Source organism: Lepisma saccharinum, chromosome 4 (assembly GCF_977018435.1).
Source record: "Lepisma saccharinum chromosome 4, izLepSacc3.1, whole genome shotgun sequence".
Classification (NCBI taxonomy): Eukaryota; Metazoa; Arthropoda; class Insecta; order Zygentoma; family Lepismatidae; genus Lepisma; species Lepisma saccharinum.
Genome location: NC_139232.1, coordinates 52,458,279 through 52,479,270, shown reverse-complemented (window position 1 = coordinate 52,479,270; position 20,992 = coordinate 52,458,279). Strand labels below are relative to the sequence as shown.

The 20,992-nt window shown below is 37.5% G+C and overlaps 1 protein-coding gene across 2 annotated transcripts in view; it reads left to right on the top strand.

Annotated features, from left to right (window-relative positions):
- REG (proteasome regulator gamma) overlaps positions 1–20,992 on the top strand; it is a 57,662-nt gene that overhangs the window by 28,655 nt on the left and 8,015 nt on the right. The window contains exons 2-5 of one of the 2 annotated variants that reach the window (XM_083120496.1): positions 3,252–3,284; positions 9,177–9,322; positions 10,594–10,765; positions 20,503–20,673. In XM_083120496.1, the coding sequence (XP_082976622.1) occupies positions 3,252–3,284; positions 9,177–9,322; positions 10,594–10,765; positions 20,503–20,673 (522 nt within the window). The remainder of the gene's footprint in view (positions 1–3,251; positions 3,285–9,176; positions 9,323–10,593; positions 10,766–20,502; positions 20,674–20,992) is intronic. The other variant, XM_083120497.1, reaches the window with a different exon arrangement.

The window sequence follows — 20,992 nt, the reverse complement described above, 5'->3', positions numbered from 1 at the left end:
GTCTCACATATATTTTATCATTCACTAAAACTCACAAAATCCATTTTTTTTTTTTTTTTTTTTTTATAAGTGCCGTTGTTTATTAAATACAATAATTCCAAATATTACCATCATTACCAACCAATTGTACACTGTCACTGTCATGAGTGTCTCGAATGAGATGCATTCCAAGATGATGCCTGATATCCCACCAAGAAAATTTGGTCTCCTTGTTACATTACATTTATGTTATTATGAACAAAAGTAATACAGAAATATTGGGAACATACTAGGGAACAATGTAATTTATTTTCAAACAGGAAAAATTTTAAAAATAGGGGTGGTGAACTTGCAAGCCCCTCCACCCCTCCTCGGTAAGCTAGGGTTAAAGTTGTATCTGAACCACTATGCAATATGTGTCCACTGGGATTGGCCAGTGTCTGCCTCTTGGCTGCTACATCATGTAATTTTTTAGGTAGTTGTACAATATGTTACTACAAACACGTAAACTCAAAATGGTAACTTCAAGTGAATTAGGTTAGCTGTAATTGGTAAAATGCCAACATTTCCAGTTTTTTCTTTAAAAAAGCCAGCTTTTTATCGAAAAAAAAAACGTCCATTCAAAAAAGCCAGCTTTTTTGCAACTCTTGTAAAAAATACATTATGTCCTGTGTCGGAATAATCATGTTAGTATTATCTCTTAGCCAATAAGTTAAAAAACACCACATGACAAATTATCACCTTAATTCCATGATACACCCAGCACTAGAATCAACCAATCAATGTCCTACATATTCTAACCAGTACATCATTCACCCTGTTGATAACCTTGAAGAGGTTGAAGGCTAGAAATTTGAGGTTTTAATTTGGCACGTGCTGTTTTTTAACCTACTGAGGAATAAGGTAAGTCAAGATACTTTATGGATGATGTCGGCATTATACTTCTTGTTCCAAGGCATCTCCAAAATTTTAGATTTGGTTTAAATGTGGGAACTTTGTGGGACAGTTGCAATGCATGAATGTTAGAAAATATTCATCCAACCAATCACACACAGTTACAGTTTGAACTCTATGCGTGAACTCACAAATTGTCCCAGACAATTTTGGGATAACTATGTTCTTTTCTTCACCCAGATGTAAGACAAAAAGGAACACCTGCTTATCCAGCAGCATAATGTAGCTTTTCTGGTTTAAGTGCATTGTCACCTCAACCAGAGTATCCATCTTTGTTGGCTTTATTATCATCTAGCATCATTTGCATACAAGCAGAAACAACATCTGATCAGATAACTTGTTTTCAGTCATCCACACACAACTATCTTAGCCTGACTCACTGGCCAAGCACATCCATTGAAGTTCCTACGTTCGAATCACAGCCTTTCTTCTACAATTTAATTTCATCACTAGGGAACGGATTTTAAAGTGCAAAATTATGGTTGGAAAAGGGAAAAAAAGGTCCTGAAAAAGCTTTCAAAAAGGAACTTATAAAATGCCTTTATTCAAGTCGAAACCAGTTAATTAACATTCTTTATTCAACACTGTAGCAAATAACATAATGAGTTATATACATAGTTAGTTGCAGAAAGTTACATAAAGAAACCAATATTTGGGAAGTAAACGTGGCATTTACTGGGTTTTAACCAAGTTGGTATAATGGATTAAGCTCAACATTTCTATGTTTTCGAATTTAAGTCGCTGACGCTTTGATCTAGCTACATTTTCTTGGGAACTTTTGGGTCTGTGATGATTATATTAAACCATTTTATATCTCTCGTTTGGCACCCAAGAATTTCAAATCAATCAATCAACCAATAAAATAACAAAAATACAAAATGCAATTACCATTTTTGCCACTGAGTCACATCTGTTGTGCGACTCATTTTCCTGAAGCAATCAGCACACGTTGCACACCAACACTACTTTCCAGTCTACAAAACTATAGCACATGACACAGCAATTTATTGATGATGTTCCATGTACAGTGCCATCTGTAGGTCTCTGAAGTTCATTGTGTAGGCCAATGCAAGGTGCCTAATTGTTTGTCCAGTGAGCTTAAATATATTGTGTTGGAGGTGGTGTTAGGCTTGTATAAATTACATCCCTAAAGAAATAGTACATGTATAGAGTCTTCCTTTCTTTTTTATATATACAAATATGTTACTTTCAGGTTAATTTCTTGGGTACCTATAAATTTACCTACGAGGATCGTGCCGAAGGTAATGCAAAAGTGGTCATAACCTCTTTATTAACTGATGTAGATCGTTCAAATTACACATGTAGTTGGAGTGACTCTTCCTCTATACAAACCAGCTACTCAACATAGTCTCCATTTAAAGCGATGCATTTGCACCATCGTTGAACCCAACTCTCGAATCCTCTTTGAAAACAGTCCGGTGTGCACTGTTGTATCCACTTCTTCACAGCCACTTTAACCTCATCTGTGTCATCAAATCGTTGTCCTTCATTGGACCGACCAAACAAATAGAAGTCTGAGGGCACCAGATCTGGGCTGTGCATTGGATGGGGTACCACCGAGCAGCCCAATTTGCCGATCACCTGATTTGTTGCCAAAGAGGAGACTTCCACTCTTCTCTCCTTCAACACAGGTGTCAACTGCTGCTGAGGTATCCACTTTGCAAACACTTTCCAATACCCCAAGCTTTCCACCATCTTCTGTATGGTATTGTGACCACAGTTCAGTTGTTCCGCAAGCTCACGGATTGTGACATGTCTCTCTGTACAAATCAACTCATCCACTCGCTGACGATTCGTGTCAGTGGTTGCAGTTGATGGTCTCCCACTGTGTGGTTTGTTTTCAATGCTGGTTTCCCCTTCTGTAAACTTCTTCATCCACCTGTGCACATTGTTTTTGTCAATGGTGTCATCTCCGTACACATTCTGTGGCCTCCTTTGGATGTCGGACAGCCTGCACCCCTCATTCGTCAAGAACTCGATGACAGCACATTGCTTCTGTTTGGAATCCATTATTCACGTGCACGGAAGACAAAGATTCTGAAACACCTGTATAGAGGAAGAGTGTCACTCCTGTATCCCCCTTACTTCCTCCCACTCTCTCTCTCTTTCTCTCTCCCTCTCTCTAACTACCTGTGCAATTTGAACGATCTACATCAGTTAATAAAGAGGTTATGACCACTTTTGCATTACTTTCGGTACAGCCCTTGTATTAGCGGAATTTCATTAATGAGTTTGCTTGTAAAGAGCTCCTGCATTTATAAGCACTTCCTGACAACTTTGATACCTTTCTCTTTCAGGTAGAGGACTACAAGGACAGTGTGAAAGCACAGGTGAGGATTCCATAATTTGAACTGGCAATGACCTGTCGACGATATTTTTTCTTGCTGTTTCTAATTACTGTTAAGATTTTTCTTTTTAAACTAACTTAATCTTTCATTATTTGGTTATAAAAGTTTTCCAGGTAGCTAAAAGTACTAGTACTTAGAATGCACACACACATACATATGCACGTGGATATACAGATTTAGTTTGTAAACCATGTTAGTAATTAGGACATTGGTTTTTAGATATTTTTCTGTAAATTTGACCAGTTCATAAATACTATATTTTTTGCACATAAAGACATATACTTTTGCTTTTCCTTGTCAAATATGTGATTATTTTTAATGTTTTTACACAAATGCATAAAATCCATATTTTCTTCAAAAGAATCTCACCAAAATTTTATATTTTAAGACATTTTCTACAGATTTACAAAAAATCGAGTTATTAGTTTGAATCATGCTAAGTGAAATTGTTTCATATTTTGGAAGAAACTGTCCACAGTGCTCAGTTGTTCTAATTCATCCTATTTGCTAAATTGACATCTGACATACAACTTTAGCATGGGGCAGTTAGTAGGATCAGCCAGCCTCCATGGCAGAGTGGTTATCACAGCTTACTACGACATCAGGTGTCCCAGGTTCGAATCCCAGCCTGGGTATGGGTGTTCTTTGTGAGTATCCCTTCATCAATTTGATCATATGGTAACTCCTAATCTTCACAATTAGCCAAAAGTGGCAGGAATGTAAAGTAAAATAAACCAAATCAATCATAGACTTAGTAGGATCAGAATTCAAATTTCCTTCTTGTTATGCAGATTTGTTTAGGATGCTTGTTTCAGTTGAGTTACCACTTCCCAAAACAAACAAAAAGAAAAAGAGCTTGAAAAGTGTCACAAAGTAATTTTGGTGATGTATCTACATTATAATGAGAAAATGAAAAAAATGTAAGCATTGATGAAAGTAGAGAATATTGTGTAATGTAGGAGCTTTTAATTTAATGACTGCTTCAAAAATGGCGATCACTTAACAGCCCTTAACAATATTAGTGACAATGTTTTGTAAATCAAAAAATTATCCTGCCTAAGTAGCCACGTCATTCAGTTGATGATCAAAGAAATGTTTTGTATTTATCCATTTGGTGTGGGTCTCATTTCTCAACAAGGTGCTGTAGCACTTGTGCACACTTCATCTGTGCATGTAGGTAATCACATTGATGTAGTGTCGTAGTTTTAGATTTATAAGTACTACTAAAGCAGGTCACATGAAAACCATGGAAGGCTGGGTGTGGAATTTGGACCATTGTTTGGGTGCTCTCTAGGATCTTACCTTATAAAGGTGTTGGTAAATGCTTCTTTTAACTGTGCACAGCTGTTCACAATATACAGGGTGGATCAGAAATAAGTGCAAACTGAAACGGTGAAGAGTACACAATGGTAAAAGCAAAAAGAGTCTCAGTAAACATGGGGTCGCAAACGAACCTTTTTCAAGGTAATTGCAAATGTATGGTTACGATCTGCCACTGACTTGATTGTTTGCACACATCGTACACTTGTCACTTTACACCCCCTTTCGGCAGTGTTCAGTTTAAAACAAAGAAACCTCAGAGTGCTGAAGGAGCCAATCGTACAATGTGTACAAACAATCAAATCAGTGGTGGATCGTAACCAACCATACATTCTCATTTATCTAGTAAACAGTTCGTTTGCGACCCCATGCTTACTGAGATTTTTTGTTTATACTATTGTGTACTTTTCACCCTTTCCGTTTGCGTAATCAATTCTGATACACCTTATATACTTCCCCTCTATGCTGTATATGTAATGTAACAAGAATTATTTCACAAATTCATTGTAAAATTGGGGCAAGATGCCAACACTTAAATGCATTTCTCTTAGATTGGTGTAGTTAGTATGTTAGGGGAGCATTGTTTAAAATCAGCATGAAAACTTTTTCTTTTTTCCCCTTTTTCAAGGTTGTGTATCATGACCAAAAAAATCACACTACCTATTAAACCCACCAATGTATACATATATCTCATCAAGTATATATTTTAGTTTTAGGAGACATTCCTAGCACCAGCTAAAATCAGTACCCTACGGATAGCAACATTCCAGCATAGGCTATATTTCTAAAGTTGTGCTAGTTCTAAAGTATAATGGTACAGATTCAGTACTTCTGTATAGAGTTAAAATTAATTGACTTTTTTCATTCTGATTTTGCTCCTATGTTTATAAAGAGTTTTCTCCTGAATGGGTTAACTTGAGGATGAGTATTCACAATGATCACATTGGTAAGTTTGAATTGGAAATAAAGACATGATATGATACATAATAAATGGTCACAGCTTTTATGTGTAATCCTGCAGCTAACTTGACTGAGGTTTTTCTCTAATTTTCCTCGGTCACTCCAGAAAATGCTGGGATCATACCTACAATGAAGACCATTCATCACCCTCTCCTTTTTGCTTCTTTTTGTCATCATCTCTCCTTAAGTTAATGGGATCAACCAAAATCATTTTTGTACATCATAATTATTATAATACAATTTTACCAACCTTGGAGTAAAAGTTGATAGTAGAATTGTTAGAATAAATTCCATTTTGCTCTGCTTGTTTTTGTTGTATCATGTTTTTCTAGGCACTTGAGTGTGTTTCTTTTCAATGCCTATATGGTCATTTTTTGAATATACTTTTGTATGTTGTTGAAATGTGGGTACTTCAGAGTTGTTAACATTGCATGCTAGCCCTATAATTTTAATTCCTAATCCAATGTGTGAATACCTTCTTATCTTCCACAATCTTTTGACATTATGTAGTGATTAAAAGAGACATCATAATAAAAGTTCCTTAATTTATCTTTGTCAACTAGATATGAAAATTTTGTATACCTTTGTATCTCAAGACATAAGTATCTTTACCTTTCCAATGCAGAACAGTAAGTTTAACTTTTGCTTTACAAGAGTATAGGCTATTAGATACACTTCTTGCTGTAGTGTTTGGAAATAGCTTTATGATGCACTGGAATGAATGCTAGCAAACACCAAAGTAGCAAGCAGCCTTTCTGTTGTAGGAAACAGATTCTGATTGAAGAATTTTACTGTAGAAAATTAGAAAGTTGCAAGCTTTTTAGCCAGCGTTTACAGAGTTCAGTATTTTCAAAACAAGCATCCAATGTGACAAATGACCAAGCATCAGGTATGGATGATTTTCTTCGGTATAATAATATATATTCGCATTTTCTTTATGTATGAGGGTTATCCAGAAAAAACAGAACATTTTGGTGTAAAACAGAAACTACAAATGATGTGTGCAAAAAATATATGGTACAGAAACTACATACCTTACTCTATTTTTCCACAATTACCGTCATTGTGCTTGGTTGCTGCCCATTTATTCAACCACCCTGTTTGTTTTGTATGGCACAACATATTCGCTGAAGCGTTTGACAGTAGGCCTCAGCATTTATTGTTGCTCCCCGTGGGAGAAAATCAATGAATAAGATGGTTTTCCTGTCCCAAAAGACAGTTGCCAGAACTTTTCGCATGCTGAGAGTTTGTTTGGATATATATATATATATTATTATTATTATTATTATTATTATTATTTTATATATATATAATATATTTTTTTTGTGTGGTGATTCGGTAGCACTTTGTTATGGTTGAATTAAGTACAATGATGGTATATATAAACTGGTATCACACTCTGAGTAAGTGCTTGAATGGGTTTGTGGAATAGTAGAGTAAGATATGTAGTTTCTGTACCATTATTATTTTGCACACATCATTTCTTGTTTGTGTTTTATTCCAAAACATTCCTCTTTTTCTGGATGACCCTCGTGTAATTGTTGAACTAAATAGTTACAAAGTACTTACAGACTCTGAACAGGAATCAGACTTCTCTTGAACATGTTGAAACCTCTACATTTTCGTATTTGAAGGTTATGTATCGTGACAAGAAAAAATCACAGTACCTCTCTAAGGAGTAGTCTTCAAAGTTACAACATTGTGCCAGGTAATGTGATATAGTGGAACAGTGAACATACCTGCATTAATTTGGGTAGGAGCAAGTGGAGCCAACCTCTAATGTCTGTTTCCAATCCAACAAGAACCGATTTTTGTCATCATACATAGCCCTGAAAAGGGAAATGTAAGTTTTTGATATGTGTGTGGAAAGTGTAGTTCTTATTCTGACCCAGTAAGTACTTGTTTGTGAATATTAGATTTGTGCTCGTGTTCACCAAGTTTTACTGCATATTGTTGTTCCTTCTACATTTTCATTTTTAATATTCATTCAATTTTTGAATTTGAATGTTAATCAATGAACAATTGCTACAGTATGGTTAAGATTAAATCACGTGGTACTTATGTATGTCCTCATTTCTGGATAAACCTCGAACTTCCTTACTTCAGGATCATGTGAGAATTTTCTTGTCCTCAGTTCCTGACAATTAGAATCCATATTTAAAAGCATCCTCAAATCAATTTCAACTACCAATCAGAATTTAGGAACACACTGGCCAAACGAAGACTGAAATAAGAAGCAGCATAATAGATGTTCAATTTTCTTGTGGGTAGCTTTTTTCTTTAGATACAACTGCATTCATGATTGAGGGGAAACTTTTTTTTTTTAATTGAACTGCCAATATGATAAGCTTAATGGGAACTACAGATTTTGTATTTTCAATATTGTTAGGTTTATGTAATTTATTGGGTTAGGTGCTGCTGAGAAAGAAGTTTCAAAACTGTTCGGAGGAAGGATTCATTAGATGATGCCGTTGCTATTGTAATATATGAGTAATGGAACCATATACCAGTGTGTCTGTAAAATGGTACATCAGTGTGATATAAAATTTGTTAGATACTCACATGCACTGCTACAAACTACATATACTTCTAATAAAAATATATTAAAAACTTAAGTTTTTGCGAGTATCTATGCTGCTTTCACGACGTTTCGGGACGCAACTTCTTCAGGCTGTTCACTTTTGGTTATACACAATTCATAACCACGTCGACCTCTTATTATGTATAGGATTTGGGATTGGTTAAGTGTGTGTGGATAAAAACATTAAAAACCTAACACAGCATAGATACTCGCAAAAATGTAAGTTTTTAATATATTTTTATTATAATTGTGAGTAATTCGCACAACTTTCATCATGAATATATATACTTCATTTTTCAACATTGCCAATATTATTCTTTGTGGGAGAAGACATCATTTTCCCTCTTTTTCAACAATTATAACTTTTGAAACATAAGAAATGATATGTTTGTGCAGTTGCTACTTTTAAGATTGAATTTTTAAAGGCTATGTGAGGTCCTATTTGCTATCCCAAAGTGATGACTATGTAAGTACTGTGTGAAACTTTATTGGGACTCTTTGCCAATTTCCCTCACCATTTTTTCCCTATATGATACTTGAGGCAGCTACACCTGCCAAAACTGACAGGAATCATATTCAAGCAAATGTAACGCACAGGCTTTGTAAAATGGAAATATGCACTCAAAACTGGGCCAAGCTTATGCGAATATCCATAGCAACTTGAAACGTTGGAATGGCCGGCAGCATTTTCATGAGATTGGTTCTAGTTTTGTCGCCTCAAATGGTCATACCACTGAAGATAATTAGATTTGTTGTGTGTACAACCTCCAGAGTACTGGTTAGGCAGACACTATGCACACAAATTTAATTGTGTGTGTGTGTGTGTGTGTTTGTACATTATTGAAAACTGGTATCATGTGTGATGTAACTGTAATAAATATATTTTTTGTCCTTATTATTTTATTTTTTTGTAATTTTTGTGATTTTTTTTTAAACATTTTGTTTTGTCATTACAATAAGTAAGGTAGAATGCAAGTGCATAAAAATTGATAAATAACTTCTTCACTTCTTAGGCAGAAGAATTGGTGCTGAATGGTTTTCCCAAAAAGATCCTAGAGCTTGGGGAGCTGCTTAAAACGGCTCAGTTCAACAGAAAGGACCTATCTGAGGTTCATCAGAACCTCAATGTGCCTATTCCAGATCCAGTTATTGTTAACAGGTTAGCATTATCTCTTGTTGGTCTGATTTTATGTACCTCTGTGGTCAGTGTTGCCATTTGCATATAGGGAGTGTAGAAAAAAACATTATGTTTTGAAGGCTTCACATGAAGAGGAAATAGTATTATATGCTGGCACATTTGCATCCATACGCTTTCCACTTGGAATAAAGATACCATATCCAGCCCCCAAAGAGGACATTTTTTAAGTTTAGCGAGTATAGTGTTTGAGGCAGATTAATTTATAGCGTTCCCGCATGTACCTCTATTGCCTGTCAGAGTGGACAGAGCAACATCTGCAGTGTTTTTACTTTTCTCTCATTGTATCCATTTAACATGTTTGAAGTTGTAATTTTGTCCAGGCTTTTGATGAGGGAAATAGACATATCGTCAATTGATAATGTAAATGTTTATCTCCAAATTGTAGACAAATCAAGATATTTTGTCTGTGGTCCATTTAGGATACAATTGTTGTAATCTCTGCTGCTGTCTGACGTATACATACGACCAATATTGATATATTGAGTGTGTTTTTGTTTCGTCTAAAAAATTTGGAAGCAGCCATGGGAATGCAAACCGCAACAGCCAATGAAACCTTCCGATGATTGTCCTCAACCAACCACAAGTGACATCTGAGTATGAAATAAACCACTTGCATTCCAACATCGGTCACTTGTCACTTGTGATAGCTGTATAGAAGTGATAATGGATTTTGGTTCTTACTTTCGTTGTTAACAGACAAAAAATTGAATAATAGTTGAATCATAATTGTTAATTGATTGAATTCTAAAATTCAGTGTTCTATGAACCAGATAGAACACTGGCACTCTCACAACTATTTCTTTTTAGAGAGGCAATGATACAAATTTTCAGTGCAATGGAGATGCAAGGTCCAATATCATGCCAAACTTTAAAGCTCTCCTGAAAATATGAAAACTTGGAAATAAAACATTTACATTCTTAGTCGACGATATGTGCCAACATTGAACATTATTACTGGTGTAAATCACTGCAAGTTTATAATTGCTTAAATCCATAGTCTGTGGTGCCATGTGTTGGGTCACTGCCACATTAGAATTTAATTACAATATATATTTTTAATATTAGTACAGGCTGTACTTTTAGTAGAGGTGCAAGTAGCTGTGGAAGAAAAACAGATTTTTTTTTAAAGAAGGCCATTATATTTTTCCATGTCTATTTTGGTTGGGTATTTTTTACATTTTTTCCTCCTAGTGTTTCAAATAGGATTAGTAATATTTGTGTTTGCATTCCAGCCATGTGGATCAACCTGTACCCAAAAAATGGAAGTATGACAATGCTGAAGACATTGCAGGAACTAAAGTTATGATACTTCCCTCTGGATCTGTTGCTTGCAATAAACACGTGTGCGAACTGGTTCACACTGTAAAGCCCCACATTCGCCAGTTAGTCGAAGATGCTAACCTTGTAAGTAACTTTATTTATTTAAACTTTTCGAACTTATAGTTTTTGTAAAATGTTCGTACATGTTATCAGTACAAGAAGATTTGAAGGGGTTCTATCTAGCAAAAAATGTAAAACAAGTCAGCATGATAGATTTCTCATGGAAGATGCATTATTCTCGTGCCTGATGCACTGTGACCACTACTCTGTGAAGGTATCACAACTTATCTTGTTGACTTGTCTTGTTTTTGTTAGCAGTCCACTTAAAAAAATAAACTTAGTGTGAAATCTGCAACGTTCGAAAAAAAAAAAAAAAAAAAAAAACGGAATGGCAACGAGCAACCTGGTGCAGGCGAACGGAGCGCCAATGGTCGCCGCTGTTGCATTACCCATTATTGCTACTCACATCTGTCGGGAGAATGAGAACTCTTATACACTCAGGGCTTGCTGGGTGAAAAATATGGGAAACTCGATTGCTAAACATTGCATAACTATTTATTTAAATAAAGGCGCTTTGAACATGCTTTTGCCAAAACTTGCTTACAATTTTTATAATTTACAAAGTCCAAATTACAATAAAAATTCCTTTGCATAAAACTTCACTCGTTTACAATGGCAGAATGAGAAATTTTGCATAAACCAAAATTAATAACAATTCTTAAACAATTTAAAATTTGCCCCTTATTAATTCTAAAGTTTCCCTACTTTGGCGCTACTAACTTTGAATCATGTGCCAATAACATTGATACTAAAATTTACCTATCCTGATTATAGTCATGGCCTTCGTTAAAGAATATATCTCTCTCAGAGCGAGGAGAAACGTTCTGGCACTTTTACTTTCAGTATATACATACTGGTACGAACTTACGTTCGGGTGCCTTCCCACGGTACGCGGTGACAACACCGGGGATCAAACCAGTCGGTATGACAAGAGACTCCTCACAGCACAAAGCCGGGATCGAATCTGGTTCGATTACCTACCGCTCAGTTAAAGACTTAGGGACGAGCCAACTAAGGCTCGGGTACCTTGTTCCTCAGCACAAGGCTGGGGTCGAACCAAGGTTCGGATACCTCTCCTCAGTCTCAACCGGGTTCAGACCAGGCTGTTAGTGCTGGAGGTGGATCTCTCAGCCTGAGCTGAGGAGCCAGCCCTCGATGTGCTCCAGTCAGTGTCCATAAACCAACTGATTCTAGGGCCACATTCAGGCTTCTTTTATAGCATTGGGAGCCCTGATCGCAGCGTAAGCATGTGGCGATTCTAGGAACTACTTAGATTTACTATGGTTGCGCTGACCAGCTGCGCACAGTAATAACTACTACCGAGGTGCCTCTAGTGGCATACATATGAACTCGGTGCTTAAGGTATATTGAATACAGACAAAGTTACCAACTTAGGGTATTAATTAACATACAGATAAGAAGTTCCATTACAAAATCAACTAATGAAAATACAACCTTAATAATTTATAAAGTTACAATCCAGGCTGACAGCCGGGGACGTTACAAATCAAAATGTAAATTTAGATATTTTAATGATCTGTTAACCCATAGTTGTAAATTGGTGCCTCCAGGTTGGTGCAGTGGTAGCGTCGTCGCCTTGCAACCAAGGGGTCCCGGGTTCGGTACCCGGTTGAGGCACGTAGTGGTTTGGATCCCACTTTAACCTTCTGGATCCCAAACGTCTCGATCGAGATACCCAAATGTAAGCCTCACGGTGTCAAGGTCGTAGTTTTTACGTTATAACTTTTTTATTTTTGGCTAGAATTTTGATTTTTTTTATATATTGTTCCTAACACATGTATTTAACAGAAATGTTTTTTTGCATTTTTTTTGTCTTCATGAAAATGGAGAGGGAAAGGCGGGAAAAGGGACTTCTCTTTTGGGTCTCTTTTTCAAGGTCAAGTTTTTGCCGACAAAGGAAGACCGGCTTTGTTGTTCTAAAGCAATGCTTTTCACTCCTGCCTGTGAACTGCTTTCTAAGGATGCTTGTTTATCAGTATCCGATGTCAAAATGAAAGTTTTCCGTGAGGGCGCAAGCAGGGAGTGGGGGGAGGGGAAGACTGGTTGTTGAATCTGCGTTGTGAGAATGGAATTTTGAAGCACGCTGAAGGAAACCTTTGTTTTTTTAGCACAAGTGTCCACAAGTTGCGACAGGGGTTACCCTGCATTGTCTAAAAATAGAATTTCAAGCAGCTGCAAGAATCGGTGCTCATTTTTCACTGCGTTCTAGCTTTTCGTCCGTGAATGTTGTGCGTAGGTGTCGTTTTGTGCCCAAGTGCGAGGACCCTCCATATATATATGCCATATTTGCGTAAATTTTGCATTTTGTGCATTTTGACATTTTTTCGGGGTGGGGGGAAACACCATTTTTTTTAAGAAAAGTATTTTTGAGGGGATTTCCCCCCTTTCCCCCTCCATATGTACGCCGAATGTGCATAAATTATATATCGTCTGAATCTGTGATTCATTCTGTGTACAACGGTATATCTTTCATATCTCTAGGGCATTTAGTTTCTGAGCTATAGTCATTTCAAGGTACCACTGCATTTTGAAGCTTGAATCAGTGACCATTCCTTTTGGGGGTACAACTCAAGTTACATTGGTTATATGATAATAATGCAAATATTTTTGTGTTCCTTACATGTCAGCGATCATTTCCATGTGCATGTCGACACTGTCATGTACTTTTTTATTGGGGGGAGGGTGGGGGAACCAAATTTTTTTCCCCGGAATTTTGGAATTTTGAGAGTTAGCCCCCTCCCCCCGCCACATATACGCCAAATTTGCATAAATTTCATATAGTCTGAATCTCTGGTTCATTCCGCGTACAACTGTATATCACTCATTTCTCTAGGGCAATTAGTCTCCGATCTACACTCATTTAATTGAAACTCTGCATTTTGCTCAAAATCGGCTCGGGACCGAGAGGCTTACTTGTGAAAATGGTCTTGGGACTCAAAAGGTTAAACTGTAGGTCCAGTCCTGATTAGCCTTACTGGGCATAAAGTGGACTTAAAACACCAAATCAATCAACCCATAGGCGTAACTTGGTTGGGGCAAGCGGTCACTTGCCCCCCTCCAAAAAAAACTTTTATTATTTTAAAAAAATTACGAGTTAGGGGACCTGAGGAGTAAAGTAATAAAGAGTAATATTTGTAATTTTGCAAACATCACAGTTATTTAGCAAATAATCCTGGATGCTGTTTTTATGGGATGGAAAACTTTGTGTCTTCCCCAAGAGTTAAGCCCCAGGTTTGATTCTACCCCTCAAAAATTAGGCCCCAAGTCTGATTCTACCCCCGCAAAATTAGGCCCAAATTTAATTCTGCCCCCTCAAAAATAGGCACAGTTTAATTCTGCCCCCTCAAATTTAGGCCCAAGTTTGATTCAAAGTTAGGTCCAGTTTAATTCTGCTCCCTCAAAATTAGGCCCAGTTTAATTATACCCCATCAAAGTTAGGTCCCAACTTACGCCCATGTGTTAAAACCCTTAGCCGCCGAAGCTGATTTTCCAGGTATTCGCACTAATGCCAAGCGTGTTTTCAGCGGGAAATTTGAAGTTCTGCATGCTCTAAATGAAATTTTATCTTTCCTGAACTAAGAACATTCGAGGTACAAATGATACCTCATTTTGTTCAGTATACTATGGGCTATAATCCTGATGGGGGAAAATCCGTAATCAGTTAGAAGAAGAAGAAAAAGGAAAGTAACTATTTTTTACACTGTGAAGTCTTCATCTCTCCCTTCCAAATCCGTACCTATAGGACAGAAGGTTTAACCTGGCACAATTCGCCCCAAACCGTAGATTTCCTTCTGCTAGCAGACTTTCCTGGGCATCATGTGAGTGTTTTCACCCATTGGCAAAAGCCTTGGAGACAACACATGCTTTGTCCTCCGCCTACCAGGGGTCGCTGCTTCCTTCACGTGTCCTTTGTTGCCACGGTGTCAAGGCCGTGAATGTTCTGGTGGTGAAGACATCTGTCCTTGCACCCCCAAATGACCGCTTGCAGCCCAGTCTGTTGTTTGCTACGTTTGCTCGTTTGCTCCGAAGTCAGTGGCAACAACGTCCTGCGGACGACAGAGAAGGTTTTGGCGAGAACCGTGCCAGGTTAAACCTTTTTCCCTATAATAACTCATTGTCAATTTCACTCTGTGACAAACCAGGTCTTCTTGCCATCTTATACATCCTTTACTCTTGTTGGAGGAGAAAAAGCCTTAATGCCACAGCTCGCCACTGGTCACAATCTATCGAACACATACACGGAATGAAAGTTCAAACTTGAATAATTTCAATTCATCGAACTCGCTTTGTTTGTCTGTCATACCCTCCGCAGCAACTTACCTAAGTAAACATGTGATGCAAGGGGCTAAACAAGGCAAATCATTCAACAATACTTCCTTTGTAATCCTACGGCACAGTTTTGTGAAACAGGAAAGAGCAGGTGGCTGTTTTCCAACCCTTTGTTGGCAGCTGGAGGCTTTTGACTTTCTTTCCCTGCCCCTTCCCCCTCCCACCACTTCCACCCATGTTTTTGGCACCAGGAATGTTGTACTTCTATTGTCGAAAGTGTGGTTTAAAACACTAAGATTGAGAAAGAAGCGATGTTTTCGAAAGAAATTAAAATGAATCGCAAGAAAATAACAGGATAATGCCAATATTTGGTGCCATAATATATCAGTACCTGTCACGTGAGATTGATTGATTTAAATTTTTTGGGTGTGTCTCCACTATTGGTCATTATGCACCCTTCAGTATCTACGGGGAAAATTCCATTATCTAAAACCCTTACCTTAAAATTAAAAAGGGGGTATGGAAAATAACTTTCCCAAAACAACTTTCAAGATATCAATCTCTCACAAAGAGGCGTAGGCCATGTGACTTAAAATTTGAAACAGTAGTTTCAAAACACCATGAAGGTATAATTTCAGATGTTTGCCAGAAAATGCGCCAAAATAAAAATGTGAATTTTGGGGAAAATAAAAATGTGAATTTTTGGGAAAATAATACCGAATAGTAAAAAATAAAAAATACACCAATTTTTTAAAAAAATAATAAAAAATCAAGGTCCCTACCAATTAGGCATAAATAAAACAAGAACATCAGTTGTAATTTATTGCATTAGTAACAGTGAGTCCTAACCTAATTTTTGGCATAATCACCACCATTGTTCTGGCATTTGTCGTAGCATGGCACTACCATGGCATATGTGCCTGACAGCAAAGACTGGAACTATCTCTACCGCAGTGTAGCTGTCAAATCCTTCGTCATCCCAGAAACCTCTTCAGTTAAACAAAGAGATGAAAGTTGGTACATGCAAGGCCAGGGCTGTACAGGGAGTGGTTCAAGATCTCTCACCTGATGTGATGCAAAGGGCCCACATGTACTCAGCTGTATGGGGTTGTGTACATTCGATTGGCCTTCTGTGAATTGTCTGCACCATCGTCTGACCATACTATCACTCACAACGTCCGGTCTGCACACCTCTCGTGATTGCTGGTGGCTCTGTGCCAAATTCTGAGCATGCAAAAATCTGATTACTACTTGTAGGCTACATCGCAGTCAGTGGGAGACTATATGAGAGCTGCAATCTGTAACCTAGAACTGTCCTAAAACGGCTGCATTGCAACTGTACCAGATTACAGCTACATGCCACTTCTTCCTGCCTGCATGTGTGTGTCAACTCTCCGACTACTAGTGCTGCATATAGACATCATTGGAACTTTTTCATGACACCCCTCATATATGAACTTTCAGAAGCTGTAATTAACAGTGTTCCTGTTTTAATGTGTGGTTAGCTAAATTAGGTACCTATACAATGCAATTCTATAAATTCCTTGCATTATATTTCTAATACATACATACATACCCTTTTCATCAGCAATAATGGTATAACTGCATGTTGTCAGTTTCATAGTACTTCACTTGGATATACTGTACTGAAGCAGAAATCCCATTGATAATGCAATGAAATATGACACTTTCTTTTGTGTAATTCAATTGTTTCACTTATATGCAAGAGTTAAGTTCTTTGCTTTACAGAGAAGAGAGAAATCGCTTTATGCATTGAAAAATGAGTCCACACTCATGGTTCTTGCAAGCAGAGGGTTTCAAACCTCAGTAGAAATATCAACATATAATACCGAGAATGTATAAGAAAACTGATAAATTACATATTGTATTTCTTAATCAATCACTCTTCGCTGTTATCTCATTTAGTCGTAACTTTAAAAATAATCAAGTATATTATTTTAAACTTACTGCGTATGATAAAATTCCGTAATACCAGGTGTATAAGCTTAAATCTGCTGTTTTGTAGTCAGAAAAACACATGGTTTGTTCATAGAAAGCAACAAGAAATTTATTTAAAGTACTTGCCCTCATGAGCTACACATTTTGCCCACCTCTCAGGCAATTTGTGGATACCACGCCAAAAAAAGTCCTTCTCTTTTGAAGCAAACCACTCATCAAGCCATTTTCGGACTTCTGCATACAAATCGAAGTGCTGCTCAGCGAGGGCGTGGCCCATCGACGAAAACAGATGGTAGTCGGAAGGGGCCAGGTCTGGTGAATAGGCAGGATGGCATAGCACCTCCCAGTTGCGTGTATCCAAGTAGTTTTGGACCAGTCTTGACGTGTGCGATGGGGCGTTGTCGTGGAGGAAAATCAGCTTGTCATGTCTTTGTTGATAATCCCGCAGTGACAGTTTCACCAGGTTTCAGCAGCATAATAGATGTTCAATTTTCTTGTGGGCAGCTTTTTTCTTTAGATACAACTACATTCATGATTGAGGGGAACTTTTTTTTTAATATTTTAATTGAACAACAATATGGTAAGCTTAATCTGATCTACAGATTTTGTATTTTCAATATTGTTATACGACGCACGCTTTTAGAAGGAACATGAGTTCGGCCAATACCCTGCCAGTGCTACTGCGCTGTTGCCAAACTAACTGCTAGCGCAAGGGAAGGACAGAAAATTCGCGATTATTTTGATAATGCATGCACAGTATGTATGAGTACAGTGAAATAATATAATGAATATTTCTCCACAGGATTATAATATCACATCACTGTAGCATATACGAGAAACCCAAACCTGAAAGAAGCTTTAAGGTATTTTTTATTCATCACCGCTCTCGTCGTCTTCCTCGGTCTCCGTGTCACTGATTTCACTCATTTCCGAGTCACTCTCCTGGAGGTTAATGATTAGATTTTGCACCCTTGGTGCCTGTACTACTGGTGCTAGGTTTCGAGAGTGACATTATTTAAAATAAAAAGAACACGTGGAACACACACTATCGCACGAAAGGGCTGTATTTAATCTTTTCACAAACTGTTCTTTGTGGCGCACGAGTGAACGATAAGCGAATAATTTTACACCGGCCTTGCTACGAAAACGGTGAACTCAAACTGACCCAGACTTTCAATGTTCGAGAACGCCCAGAACAATGAAGGGTCATTGTTTATATCGAGGCGAATTTAACACCCACAGTTTTCCCTAGACACAACAACTCAGCTGCGTCAACACGGTGGCAACGAAAAAAACAGGCGGAAGGAAATGAAATGTGTTGTTTCCCTTGTTTTTTCAAGGAACAATAACTCCGGCTGTAGGCGATGGAAATTCATGGGACTTGGACCGTCAGGTTCAAAATGTCTTTCCCCATCTTATGATGAACCTTAAAGTGGCGAGTTTTATGAAAACTTCTTGCGCGCAAGGAAAATACAGAACACGGCTTTTAACTTCCGTGCCGCAGTCTCCTAACTGTACAACATTGCACTCCTGCCATTGGTTGATCGCCATGCACACCCTCTGTGTGGCCCCGCCCGATATCGCTTCTAAAAGCGTGCGTCGTATAGATTTATGTAATTTATTTGGTTAGGTGCTGCTGGGAAAGAAGTTTCAAAACTGTTCGGAGGAAGGATTCATTAGAAGATGCTGTTGCTATTGTAATATATGAGTAATGGAACCATATACCAGTGTGTCCGTAAAATGGTACATCAGTGTGATATAAAATTTGTTAGATACTCACATGCACTGCTACAAACTACATATACTTCATTTTTCAACATTACCAATATTATTATTTGTGGGAGAAGACATCATTTTCCCTCTTTTTCAACAATTATAACTTTCGAAACATAAGAAATGATATGTTTGTGCAGTTGCTATTTTTAAGATTGAATTTTTAAAGGCTATGTGAGGTCCTATTTGCTATCCCAAAGTGATGACTATGTAAGTACTGTGTGAAACTTTATTGGGACTCTTTGCCAATTTCCCTCACCATTTACAGCTCAAAGTAGACGATACGCTGTTGATCCCACCAAACACACAGCATCGTCTTCCGGCCGAAGCGATTTGGTCTCGAGGAAGATCTTGATGGTTGGCCGGGATCAACCCACGATTTCTTGCGTTTAGGATTCTAGAAATATATCCACTTTTCATCGCCAGTCACAATCCGATGCAGGAAAGACTTTCTTTTTTGTCTGGCAAGCAAGATTTCGCATGTGTTTTGGCGTCTCTCCAGCTGCCGATCGGTCAATTCATGTGGCCCCCATTCTTCGATCTTTTGAACCTTTCCCATGGCACGTAGATGCATGGAAATGGCTGCTTGAGTAACACCCAATTGCTCGGCATGCATCTTTTGCGTTTGGGTATTGTGCTCGTCCAGAAGAGCCTAGCCTGCAATTGATGGTCCTCAACCTTCCTGGGTCGATTTTCACGCTTCTTGTCGCTCAGGTCAAAATTGCCATCTTTGAACCGAAGAAACCAATCCATGCAAGTTGTTTCCGATACAGCACTGTCACCATAGGCCTTCACAAGCATTCGATGCGATTCGGCAGCCGATTTCTTCAAATGGAAGCAGAAAAGCAGAGTTTCCCGCATATGCTCTTTTTCTGGCACGAAACTAGACATGCTTACCACAGACTGTTGTTGTCTGCACGTGCTGACAATGTGCACTGATTCGTGTTGGCAGATGTCCAACTCATACAAACACCAGGTATGGCATGCCCATGGTAGCTTCATACGCTATCTAACGCCATCTATGAGCAAACAGCAGATTTAAGCTTATACACCTGGTACTTCCCTACCTTGTGAATTGTAATAATTTTCCAAATTCACTGTTTTGCTGTTTGAATTCAAATCATAGAGAATAGATAAATTTAGTCAATTTCATAGAAGATAATATTGGTACTTAACAAATCCATATCTGCATCTGTATGAGTTTATTATTTCCTTTTGCAAAAACACCAATTTAGTTTAGTTTGTAATTGTCAGGGAAAAATGTAAATTTTGTCCTGGAAAACCTGGAAAAGTCAGGGAATTTCATTTCTGCTTGTTTGTAGCCACCCTGATCTAAATAATATTCAAAATAATTTAGTTATTTTTTTTCTTCTTTGTGTAGTGGACAGAGAAATGTAGTATTATATTAGCAGACAAGAATGTAGGTTAAGTTGTTTACTCATAATTCACATGTCACATGCAATTACGTTGAGTGACTGTTCCAAGTTGTCATTCACTTACTTTAAAAGGATCTAACTTTTCTATATTTTGCTATAATGAATCAGTTAAATTCCTGAAATCCTCAGATTTATGCCTAAGTGTAATTTGTGTGTTTTCTAAATATTATTTGGCTTTTAACATGACAGTTCCTTATTGTGGGCTAAAATTTAATTAAATATTGATATCTTATATTCTTAATAACATTGTTGATTTTTTAAGTAAATTTTGAAGAAAATTTACAGTGAATGCTTCCTTTTCAGTTGAAAATGTGGGTATCTTTTCTAATACCTAAAATCGAGGATGGTAATAACTTTGGGGTTTCTATCCAAGAAGATACATTAGCCGAAATTCAGTCAGTTGAATCTGAAGCAGCTGCCTTCTTTGACCAGATTTCTCGATATTTTATTTCAAGGGGGAAAATTGTTTCTAAGGTAAGCATTTTTTTTTGTTGAAGTTTATATTTCCAGAAGTGTGAATGTAATGCAAGAATGGGTAAGAGCGATGTTACAAAGGAGTTGGGAGATATAGTAAAGTAAGGAAAACCTCACTTCAAATTGTAACTACACTATAAAAACTTTAAATTTTGTCACCAGGTACTTAGATGTCTTAAAATTAGGAATTACAAATTAACTTTTACAAAATGGAAGTGAGGTTAAAGAAGTAATTTAAGAACAAACCTTTGGTCATGTATTATCATTGAACTACCGTGCGTCCATTTCGATCTGCAGCCGAGATATCGGGAGAAGCGTG